This window comes from Hyla sarda, chromosome 2, assembly GCF_029499605.1.
Source record: "Hyla sarda isolate aHylSar1 chromosome 2, aHylSar1.hap1, whole genome shotgun sequence".
NCBI lineage: Eukaryota > Metazoa > Chordata > Amphibia > Anura > Hylidae > Hyla > Hyla sarda.
This window is the reverse complement of record NC_079190.1, coordinates 98,402,692-98,415,064: the sequence shown is the minus strand read 5'-3', so window position 1 is coordinate 98,415,064 and position 12,373 is coordinate 98,402,692. Positions and strand designations below refer to the sequence as shown.

The window sequence follows — 12,373 nt, the reverse complement described above, 5'->3', positions numbered from 1 at the left end:
CCAATCAGAGTGGTCCCTGGTCCAGCCAATAACTTGTAGGGGTACGGTATATAAATGGGGTCACTTGTGGGGGTGGGGGTACTGTTCTGCCCTGAAAGCCAAATGGCGCTCCTCTCCTTCTGAGTCCTACCACGCGGCCAAGGAACCATATATGGCCAAAGCGGGGGTATTTCCGAACATGGGACAAGCAGGTAAATAAAATATAGGGTGCATTTCTTTCAATATCAGAAGTGATGTACAAAAAATATGCCCCCCAAATGATGCATTTGTGAAAAATTGCAAATTTCGAATTTTTAACACTGACTTTGTAATAATTCCTGCCAAAAAACTATGGTGTTAAAATACTCACTGTACCCCCTAGCGAATACCTTGAGGGGTCTAGTTTTTAAAATGGGGTCATTTGGGGGGGGTGTTCCTATGTTCTACTACCTTTTAATTTCTGCAAACCTTGCATAGCACATAAAAAAAGATGTACTTTTCAAATTTTCAAAATTTTCAAAATTTCAAGTTAAATTGTTAGGCTTCTGACGAATTTAAAATGTTAATTAAAAACTAAAAAATGATGTCAAAATAAAGTAGACATCTGAAAGTATAAGTTTCATAAACTATTTGGTCAGTATGTATAAATATATGCAACCTATTAGTGTTAAAATAGCAAAAAATCTTAATTTTTGGTAAAAATTTCATGATTTTTTGCATTGTAAAAAAAAACTACAAATGATATCGGCTTACTTTTACTATGTACATGAAGGACAACTTGTGACAAAAAAACAATGTCAGAATTATCGTGATTGGCAAAACGTTACCAGAGTTATTCTCTAATAAAGATAGACATCCCCGATTTGAAAAAACAGGCCTGGTCTTTCAGGGGCGTACAGGTTTATTTGCATTGGTCCTTAAGGGGTTAAGGAAAGATCACAGCGGCTATCACTACTGACACCCTCTGTGATCCTCCTGTATAATGTATAGATGTGGCCGCTCTTCTATGGTCCCCTGCACGGCCGTATATATACACATATTCCTATTTCCCACAGAGAGCTGTGATTGGCTGGAACCATCTGGCCAATCACAGCTCTCTGCGGGAAATATGATTAGGTGTATATATACGTCAGTGCAGGGGACCAAAGAAGAGCGGCCGCTTCTATACATTATACAGGAGGATGGCAATGGGCGATCTTTCTATTAGTACAGGTACTGCTACTCCCATCATGGAACAGTTTGTTCCATGCTGGGAGTAGTAGTACTACCTAAAAATTTTTTAAAAAATTAAGAAAAAAAAAGTGAAAAACACACACACACACTACATTTTTATTATTGTCGGCTACATTATTAGGTCCCCGCCCGCCCACATAAATTGATCCCTGTTTAAAAAGTAATAAAAATGTTTTACAATTTTTTTCCTTCACTACTGTATCTTTTTTATTTTTTTTTAATGGTACCCTACGAAATTTTATAAAAAAAAAAAATAAAAAAATAAAAGTTTCTCCATCACTTTTTTGGATCACTAAAGTCCAAAAAAGAATAAAAACCGCCTGCAAAGTTTAGAATAAAGAATTAAAAAAAGTTTAGAGAAAAGAATAAAAAACGCCAAAGTTTAAACCCACATCGTTTTTCTTTGCGCTTTTTCACTCCCATAGACTTCTACGGGAGAAAAACGCCACAATTTTGACAAAAAACGCCAGTGGCTCAACATGCTGCGTTTACCAACAATCTGAAAAACGCCAAAAAAAAGAGTGAAAAAACGCCAAAAGGATTTAAAAAAAAGAAAAGCCAAAGTGAAAAACGCAAAGTGGAATAAGAATTTTGCGATTTCTCATTGATTTACAGCTAACATCTGGCCGCAGCGTTTTTTGGCTGAAAAAACTCCATGCGTCAGAATTGGTGTTTTTATTGGCGTTCCCCCCCCCCCAAAAAAAGTAGAAACTTAGCCTTAAAGAAGCAATCTGATTGGGTGATATGGACAACTGCTCCACTATTGCACAGGTTTTATATAAATCTCCACCAAAGACAATTTTTCACCAATATCTGCAGCAGAAAATCAACAACAAATCTGCAGGATTTGGCACATAAAAGCTGCAGGTTTTCCACAGTGAATCCATTTCTTGTAACTGTACTCTAAATCAACTTAGTTAATTGGTTATAGGATTATGAATTAATCAGTGTACAACTTAGCTGCATTGTTAGATAGAAGTCTAGTGGTGCTGTTATTCTATCACAGAATAGATATTTTAACTATTTTAACTGCTTTAGAAACTGGAATGATTGTTCATTAGATTTTCAACACAACATTGAAACATTTGAATACATTTTTTATTTTTACAACTTTTTCTTTTTCAACTTGACAGAAAAATACAGATTAAGAAACATTCTTTATTCATACTACTGAAGACAATTGTATACTTTCAACTTTGCGGCAATAGTTTGTGCAAGCACTTTCTTCCAGGCATGACTGTGCAGGAAGTTAGTGGGGTCAGTCCCGTTTTATGACCGGACTTAAAAAAGTAGCATATCACAGTTTTAAGTCCGGTCACAAAACCGGATACGGGGCAAAAATGGGCCGACCGGAGTCACTATCTGATCCCGGTCGGCTCATTCAAATGAATAAGATTTGGTGCCGATCCGGCTGGGATACGGGAGCGCCTGGTTTTGAAACTTCCCAGCAGCCATAATGCCTAAACGTGATGTGAATGCAGCCTAACAGACAAAGCACCCCTCTTATCCTGGCATTTTTTCTGGTGTTGCAGTTCCAACTCCTTTGTAGTGCGGTGTCTGGTCCAGTACCTAGAAACCTACTGTACACTGAAACAAAAAAACACAACATTTTATTTGCGATTGCACAAAATGATAAATTTTAAGAAGGCTGACTGCATGTAGTATGGGGTTTATTCTATCATTAATGGTACTGTATTTTATGTCTGTTTAGAAATCTGTCCACATATATATTGTTGCCTCACAGGTGATTGTAATGTCTGGTCATGAGACTATTCGGGTTTTGGAGGTAGGTGTGGATACGCCAACTCAACCTGAAGAGTCTGGAAAACCTGAGGTGCCGCCAGTATCTGAACCCTCCGTTACTAATAATTTGACAAGGGAGACAGTGCTGTGCCAAGCGGAGAATTCAAGTGCAGAGCCTGTAGGTATGGATCCAGTGAAATATGATAAAAATGGATGTTAATCATCTTTATTAAGGCCATCACTTTATATAATAGTTTATATAAATTTACAGTATAGAAGCAACTATATAGACATCTACGCTCATACTTGCTTAAATCTATGTTATAGATTAGTTTATTTGAATTACCTTTCTAATATACTTCCTAATAACATTTTGTAACTTTGTGTTAAACTAACCCCTAAAATGTTATTCTCCAGGGGTACTCCTTCTGGTCCCGCTTGCAGATTGTCTCCTGCAGCAGCCTGGCAGAGACAAAAGTCAGGAAATGCAGGTGGGACCTCAGCTCAACACAGTGCATAGAGCTGAATATTTCAGCTCCCTCTCCCTTTGAGCTGTGCTAGAATGAAGAGTACTAATGCCTTTAGTACATTGTGCTGAACATGTCTGCCCCCCCCCCCCCTTCCTCATTCAGTGTATAGATCTGAATATTTCAGTTCCCTTTGCAAGCTGCTGGACAGAGCTGACACAATGTAGAGTTCAGTGCCAAGAGCTGGGGAGGGTGTGTGTGGTCTCAGCCAATCACAGCCCATCTCACACTGAACTGATGGGAGAAGTGAACTGGGAGGTTAAAAAGAATTATCTAGCACATGATAGGTACTCATCGCTTACTGATTAGTGGAAGGCTGACTGCCACAACCCACAATGAACCTCAAAATAAAGAAATGGGCAGTACAGTGTCCAACACACTGCAGGGAAGGCAATCAGACTTTTCCAAACTAAAATATCTCAAACAGCTGCTCAGTAAGGAAAAAATAAGTGGGTTAGGCTAGATTCACACTACTGTTGTTCTCTAACCTGTTCAGGATCTGTTAGTTTTTTTTGTTTTTTTTTTGCACCAAACATACCCTAAACTGGTTGGAACATAATTTACACTGCCAGGTCCAGATGAATCCCATTGATTTGAATAGAGTTTGTCAGGTGTCCAGTATTTTACAGGAGTTGAATGGAGAAAAATAATCGGACACACAGGGCCAGATTTATCAAAGAATATCTACAGTAGAGCTATTTTCCCACATTTATTTGGGTGTTGGGTTTGACTAGCGTGCATCTTATTTATCAAGAAGGTGCAGCAGGATGATGAATTTTGCGCAGCTCTGCTGTGGTGGGAAAAGCTCTACCACATACACTTTTTCTAGACACTTGTGAGGGAGGGAAGTAGACACTTTCCCGGGTCCTGAATTTGGCAGGTTAGGTGTTTTTACTTAATTTCCCAGAGCTATCAGGAAATTTTTACTTGCATTTTAGACAATACAATCAAATTTGATTGCGTTGTCTAAGGGGTTAAAGCCGGGCATCACCGTGATCGTTGATGTCTGGCATTAGAGATGGGACCTGGTGGCAGATAGTATTCTCTGACATGTTTAGTTTTTAATCTACACAGGTGATGACAATATGGTCATTAACTGTTTTTGAACACTTTTTACACTGTTGGCACTGTATTATTTGTACATGAATATGAAAATGCACTTTGTTTATGATATGCACTTTATTGCCTTTTGTATACACGGATTGTATGTATTGATTATGATTTTTGTATGTATTTATTGCACAATTGATTGATTTGTCATTTGATGGATTCCCCTATATATATGTTTTAGTCACAACCATGTGCACAGCTTGAGAAAGACCAGGCAGAGCTGGTTGAAACGTCGCTTTGTAAAAAAAACACTTTTTTATGGAAAAAATTCAACTTTTTTTCACCTATGGAGTGCTGTGGAGAGATTCCTTTTCTATACAGAGGGAGCCCCTAACCAAGGCTCAAGATTCTACGTGCACCCAGGCGAATTATATTCATTTGTAGTGGTTGTGCTGCTCTTCTTTGCTATTTTCGCCAGGACCACCCAGCTATGACCCGCACTCAGCTCCTGAGCACATGTCATAGAAGGGGAGTGGGACGCTTTCGTCCACAAGAGGTTAAATGTTGAATTGCGGAAGGTAGAAGTGATTCTCACGCCTTCTGGTAGGGGGTGTAGCTTTGCGCCTAAACAAGTACCTTTGTGCACAAAATAGTGAATTTTGACAAAAGTTGCAATTTTGACAAAAGTCGCAAATGATAAATACGTGACCACTGCATGGTCAGAAAGAAACATTTCTACGGGTAGGCAAAAGGAGGGAAACTGTCTATATCAAAAGACGCATAAAAGTCGTTAAATATGCTGCTGCGCCAAAACATAGACAAAAAAAATTCTCTAAAAGCAATGATAAATTTCCCTTACAGTATTTTTTTCTCCCCTCCACACTTGTCCTTCCAACGGACTGAGCAACTGAACAATGAACAATGCACAGCCACATTGTGAACGTATCCTTAGTACAGTGTTTATTTCTGTGCCACATGCGAACCAAGCACCTTATCACACTTGTCAATGAAACAATGTGATTTAGGAAAGGGAGAGAAGATATGTGTTATGGTCACGGCAGGTGGTGGATCCTCTGGGCCTGTGTGGATGATGACATGAGCAGAGTCTAAGGTGCCGCTGGTTTTCACCTGAGCCTGCCGCAAAGCGGGATGGTCTTGCTGCGGCAGGAGGCACCCAGGTCGCTACCCCTGGCATGACTCGTCCACACAGGTAGCTGGGAGGTGGCGAGGCACAGAAGTAGACTGGCAGGATGTGGCATGATGGCAGTAGGTCAGGGCAGGAAAACAGGTGCAGGGTAGGAAGGTAGCAAGGAACAGGAACACAGTAACAGAGAAACAGAACTTTCACTATGGCAATAGACAACCAAAGATCCGTCAGGGAACCAAAGGAGGAGCTGATATTTAAGGACCAGGGTGCAGGTGTAGACACTTGACTAAATGAGCACTGGCCCTTTAAGAGTGAGAGCTCCAGCGCGCGCGCCCTAGGAGGCGGGGGCACGCACACTGGGGCTGCGAGGACAGTGAGGTGAGTGACGGGCTGGTATTCGCATGCGGGTGCGTCCTGCGATGCAAATCCCAGCCCCGCCGGCAGCGAGGACATGACAGAGCGCTCACACCCAGCGTGTCTGGCCGGAGCGTGGATGTTACAATATGCAGTTAAATCCGAGATTTCATAGTTTGACTGACATTATGCTCTATATTTGGCAGATCTGATGTTTTCTTATTACAGTCAACAGGTTTTTTTCTATGCACAACTGACTCACCAGATTGATGGTTATGTTTTTATTTTTGTTTTTTCCTCTTTATGTTCTGCCCTTTGGTTGTTAAGTGAAATCTTCAGCTGGACTTGTCTCTCCTTCTCTGCCAACACTTTTCACTCATGCCTCAAACCATCCTCAGGCAACCCTTACATCTTTTGCTTTACAGACTGCCCCCCAGGTGAGTATTTGACTTTTTCCTCATATGTATTTGTTATATACATGCTATTAAGCTTTAAATGTGTTCATGCAATAGAAACACAAAGTGGAAGATTTATTAAAGGATTAAATTGCTTCTTTTATTTCTGAAAAAAGGCCTCTGAAAAGTTAAAGCTGGAGTCTTATTGGTTGCTATGGACAATTGCTCCTTTGCACCATTTGATAAATCTTCCCAAAAATGTCTAGATGTTTATAAACCTTTGTCTTCACATTTAAATATTTGTAAATATATTTGTTTATGATTGGAATTATCCTGTGGATTATTTTAAACCTGCGTCAAAGTCTCTGTTCTTTTTCCATTCATTTGCTCCATCATTTTAGCAAAAGAACAACAATTACGGAGCTGGAATATCCATTGAATGATGGACACCAATTGAGCCGAATGGACCCCATTTTGCTTAGTTCCAGCATTGTGTTTGTCATGTTACTGGACAAAAAAATGTTTTGTTCGGTAATTTGGACATACCGTATATACTCGAGTATAAGCCGACCCGAGTATAAGCCGAGACCCCTAATTTCAACCCAAAATCCCAGGAAAAGTTATTGACTCGAGTATAAGCCTAGGGTGGGAAATACCTCATCCCCCCCTGTCATCATCCAGACCCGTCATTAACATCCTCATCATCCCCTTGTCATCATCCCACACATCCCCCCTTCATCATCCCCTTGTCATCATCCCACACATCCCCTTATCATCCCACACATCCCCCCTTCATCATCCCCTTGTCATCATCCCACACATCCCCCCTTCATCATCCCCTTGTCATCATCCCACACATCCCCTTATCCCACACATCCCCCCTTCATCATCCCCTTGTCATCATCCCACACATCCCCTTATCCCACACATCCCCCCTTCATCATCCCCTTGTCATCATCCCACACATCCCCCCTTCATCATCCCCTTGTCATCATACCACACATCTCCTTATCATCCCACACATCCCCCCTTCATCATCCCCTTGTAATCATCCCACACCCCCCCCCTTCATCATCCCCACCCCCCTTCATCATCCCCACACACCCCCCCCCCCTTCATCATCCTCTTCTCATCATTCGCCCTCAGTGGTCTTCAACCTGCGGACCTCCAGAGGTTTCAAAACTACAACTCCCAGCAAGCCCGGGCAGCCATCGGCTGTCCGGGCTTGCTGGGAGTTGTAGTTTTGAAACCTCCGGAGGTCCGCAGGTTGAAGACCACTGCGGCCTTCAACCTGCGGACCTCCAGAGGTTTCAAAACTACAACTCCCAGCAAGCCCGGGCAGCCATCGGCTGTCCGGGCTTGCTGGGAGTTGTAGTTTTGAAACCTCCGGAGGTCCGCAGGTTGAAGACCACTGCGGCCTTCAACATGCGGACCTCCAGAGGTTTCAAAACTACAACTCCCAGCAAGCCCGGGCAGCCATCGGCTGTCCGGGCTTGCTGGGAGTTGTAGTTTTGAAACCTCCGGAGGTCCGCAGGTTGAAGGCCACTGCGGCCTTCAACATCATCCAGCCCCCTCTCACCCCCTTTAGTTCTGAGTACTCACCTCCGCTCGGCGCTGGTCCGGTCCTGCAGGGCTGTCCGGTAAGGAGGTGGTCCGGTGAGGAGGTGGTCCGGGCTGCTATCTTCACCGGGGGCGCCTCTTCTCCGCGCTTCCGGCCCGGAATAGAGCCGTTGCCTTGACAACGACGTATCTGCGTCGTTGTCAAGGCAACGTGACTATTCTGAGGCCGGGCCCGAAGCGCTTAGAAGAGGCCTCCCCGGTGAAGATAGCAGCCCGGACCACCTCCTCACCGGACCACCTCCTCACCGGACAGCCCTGCAGGACCGGACCAGCGCCGAGCGGAGGTGAGTACTCAGAACTAAAGGGGGTGAGAGGGGGCTGGATGATGTTGAAGGCCGCAGTGGTCTTCAACCTGCGGACCTCCGGAGGTTTCAAAACTACAACTCCCAGCAAGCCCGGACAGCCGATGGCTGCCCGGGCTTGCTGGGAGTTGTAGTTTTGAAACCTCTGGAGGTCCGCAGGTTGAAGACCACTGCGGGTGGGGGAGTTCACTCGAGTATAAGCCGAGGGGGGTGTTTTCAGCACGAAAAATCGTGCTGAAAAACTCGGCCTATACTCGAGTATATACGGTAATCTAAAATGGAGGCTTCCAATGAAAGGAGAGGTAGTGCTAGTCTCTTAAAAAGGGCTAAAAACGTTATATAAAGTTAGGAAAATCCTTTAGCAAGTGTTCAGGTGGTTTGGACCTGCGGAGGATTTGCATTGTGGCATCTGTGCCAACAATCCACAGCAAATGACTACATTTGGATGAGGTTTTGAAAATACCCTCCTTCTGAGGATGAACTTTTCCTCACAGAAAAATTAGTATGCTCATTCTGTTTTGGAAACGCTGCCGATTTTCATTCTTCAGAGTATAGGAGCAATATTTGCTGATTTCCATGGATATTCAATGTGATTTACCAACAGAAAAGCACCATGTATGAATGCACCTCTAAACTCTACTCCATTAACACTAATAGTAGCTTCATTGTAAAGCAACTTCATCTTTTATGAAAGTAGGTGGTCAACACACAGAGTAGATAACCTTTACACTCATTCATTTACATACTGGACATAGAGCATATAAACATCTGCATATATATATATATATATATATATATATATATATAGTCATGGCCGTAAATGTTGGCACCCCTGAAAGTTTTTAAGAAAATGAAGTATTTCTCACAGAAAAGGATTGCAGCAACACAAGTTTTGCTATACACATGTTTATTCCCTTTGTGTGTATTGTAAATAAACCAAAAAAGGGAGGGAAAAAAAGCAAAACGGACATAATGTCACACTAAACTGCAATTTCGGGCTGGACAAAATTATTGGCACCCTGTCAAAATTGTGGAAAAAATAAGATTGTTTCAAGCATTTGATGCTCCTTTAAACTCACCTGGGGCAAGTAACAGGTTTGGGCAATATAAAAATCACACCTGAAAGCAGATAAAAAGAAGAAAAGTTCTCTTAGTCATTGCATTGTGTGTCTGTGTGTGAGACACAAAGCATGGACAACAGAAAGTGGAGAAGAGAACTGTCTGAGGACTTGAGAACCGAAATTGTGGAAAAATATCAACAATCTCATGTCCACACCAGAGATCTAGATTTGCCTTTGTGCACAGTGCGCAACATTATCAATAAGTTTGCAACCCATGGCACTGTAGCTAATCTCCCTGGGCATGGACGGAAGAGAAAAATTTATGAAAGGTGTCAACGCAGTATAGTCCGGATGGTGGATAAGCAGCCCCAAACAAGTTCCAAAGATATTTAAGCTGTCCTGCAGGCTCAGGGAGCATCAGTGTCAGCGCGGACTATCCGTTGACATTTAAATGAAATGAAACGCTATGGCAGGAGACCCAGGAGGACCCCACTGCTGACACAGAGACATAAAAAAGCAAGACTACATTTTGCCAAAATTAACTTGAGTAAGCCAAAATCCTTCTGGGCAAATGTCTTGTGGACAGATGAGAACAAGATAGAGCTTTTTGGTAAAGCACATCATTCTACTGTTTACTAAAAATGTAAGGAAGCCTACAAAGAAAAGAACACAGTACTTACAGTGAAATATGATGGAGGTTCAATGATGTTTTGGGGGTTGTTTTGCTGCCTGTGGCACTGGGTGCCTTGAATGTATGCAAGACATCATGAAATCTGAGGATTACCAATGGATTTTGGGTCGCACTTTACAGCCCAGTGTCAGAAAGCTGGGTTTGCGTCTGAGATTTTGGGTATTCCAGCAGGACAATGACCCCAAACATACGTCAAAAATCACCCAGAAATGGATGGCAACAAAGTGCTGGAGAGTTCTGAAGTGGCCAGCAATGAGTCCAGATCTAAATCCCAATTGCTGTTGGGAAAAGGCACCCTTCCAATAAGAGAGACCTGGAGCAGTTTGCAAAGGAACAGTGGTGCAACATTCCGGCTGAGAGGTGTAAGAAGCTTATTGATGGTTATAGGAAGTGACAGATTTCAGTTATTTTTTCCAAAGGGTGTGCAACCAAATATTAAGTTAAGGGTGCCAATAATTTTGTCCAGCCCATTTTTGGAGTTTGGTGTGACTTTATGTCCAGTTTGCTTTTTTTTCTCCCTTTTTTGGATTAGTTCCAATACACACAAAGGGAATAAACGTGTGTGTGTATAGCAAAATATGTGTTACTGCAATCCTTTTCTGTGAGAAATACTTAATTTTCTTGAAAAATGTCATTGGTGCCAAACAATTACGGCCATGACTGTATATACAGTGGGGCAAAAAAGTATTTAGTCAGCCACCAATTGTGCAAGTTCTCCCACTTCAAAAGATGAGAGAGGCCTGTAATTTTCATCATAGTTATACCTCAACTATGAGTGACATAATAAGAAAAAAATCTATAACATCACATTGTCTGATTTTTAAACCCTTAACGACATATATTTACGTCCTACGCCAGCTCCCATGATATAACGCAGGGTCACTTGTCATATCGGTCGGTCCCGGCCCGCGGCTAATACCGGACATCACCGATCGCGGTGATGCCCGGTATTAACCCTTCAGAATCGGCGATCAAATTTTATCTCCGCGTCTGAAGTGAAACCTTCCCGGCAGCACAGTCGGCTTATCGGGACCACCGCGGTAAAACCGCGGTGTTCCGATAAGCTGTACGGACACGAGGAGGGTCCCTACCTGCCTCCTCGCTGTCCGATCGCCGAATGACTGCTCCGTGCCTGAGATCCAGGCAGGAGCAGTCGAGCGCCGATAACACTGATCAATGCTATGCGATTACATAGCAGTGATCAGTGTAGGAAATCAGTATGTGCAATATTATAGTCCCCTATGGGGGCTATAACATTACCAAAAAAAAAAAGAAAAGTGAAAATAAAGTAGTAATATATGTGATTTACCCTTTCCCATAAAAAAAAGTTAATAAAAAATAAATCGCATAAAAAATAAATAAATAAACATATGTGGTATCGCCGTGTGTGTAAATGTCCGAACTATACAAATATATCGTTAATTAAACCACATGGTCAATGGCGTACACGTAAAAAAATTCCAAAGTCCAAAATAGCATATTCTGGGTCACTTTTTATACCATAAAAAAATGAATAAAAAGTGATCAAAAAGTCAGATCAAAACAAAAATGGTACTGATCAAAACTTCAGATCACGGCACAAAAAATTAGCCCTCATACATATGCAGATTTTTTTTTTTTTTTTTAAAGTTATAGGGGTCAGAAGAAAACATTTTCAAACGTATTAATTTTCGTGCATGTAGTTATGATTTTTCCAGAAGTAAAACAAAATCAAACCTATATAAGTAATTTTAATCGTATGGACCTACAGAATAAAGCGAAGGTGTCATGTTTACCGAAAAATGCACTGGTAGAAACGGAAGCCCCCAAAATTGACAAAATGGCGTAAAGGAAAAAAAAACAAAAATGCAAAAACTGAAAAACGCTAAGTCCGTAAGGGGTTAAAGAATTTATTTGGAAATTATGGCAGAAAATAAGTATGTGGTCACCTACAAACAAGCAAGATTTCTGGCTCTCACAGACCTGTAACTTCTTTAAGAATCTCCTCTGTCCTCCACTCGTTACCTGTATTAATGGCACCTTAACCCCTTAAGGACCAAGCCCATTTTTACCTTAAGGAACAGAGCTTTTTTTGCACATCTGACCACTGTCACTTTAAGCATTAATAACTCTGGGATGCTTTTACTTATGAATTTGATTCCGAGATTGTTTTTTTGTGACAGTATTCTACTTTAAAATAGCGGTAAAATTTAGTCGATACTTGCATAATTTCTTGGCGAAAAATTCCAAAATTTCATAAAAAATTTGGAAATTTAGCAATTTTCTAACTTT

General features: G+C 41.8%; 1 protein-coding gene across 5 annotated transcripts in view; it reads left to right on the top strand.

The window, feature by feature from the left end:
* POU6F1 (POU class 6 homeobox 1) overlaps positions 1-12,373 on the top strand; it is a 222,811-nt gene that overhangs the window by 159,887 nt on the left and 50,551 nt on the right. For 4 of the 5 annotated variants that reach the window (XM_056562662.1, XM_056562658.1, XM_056562659.1 and 1 more), the window contains 2 exons: positions 2,957-3,137; positions 6,361-6,470. In XM_056562662.1, coding sequence (XP_056418637.1) covers positions 2,957-3,137; positions 6,361-6,470 — 291 coding nt within the window. Of the gene's footprint in view, positions 1-2,956; positions 3,138-3,372; positions 3,447-6,360; positions 6,471-12,373 lie in introns of those variants that run through there. The other variant, XM_056562663.1, reaches the window with a different exon arrangement.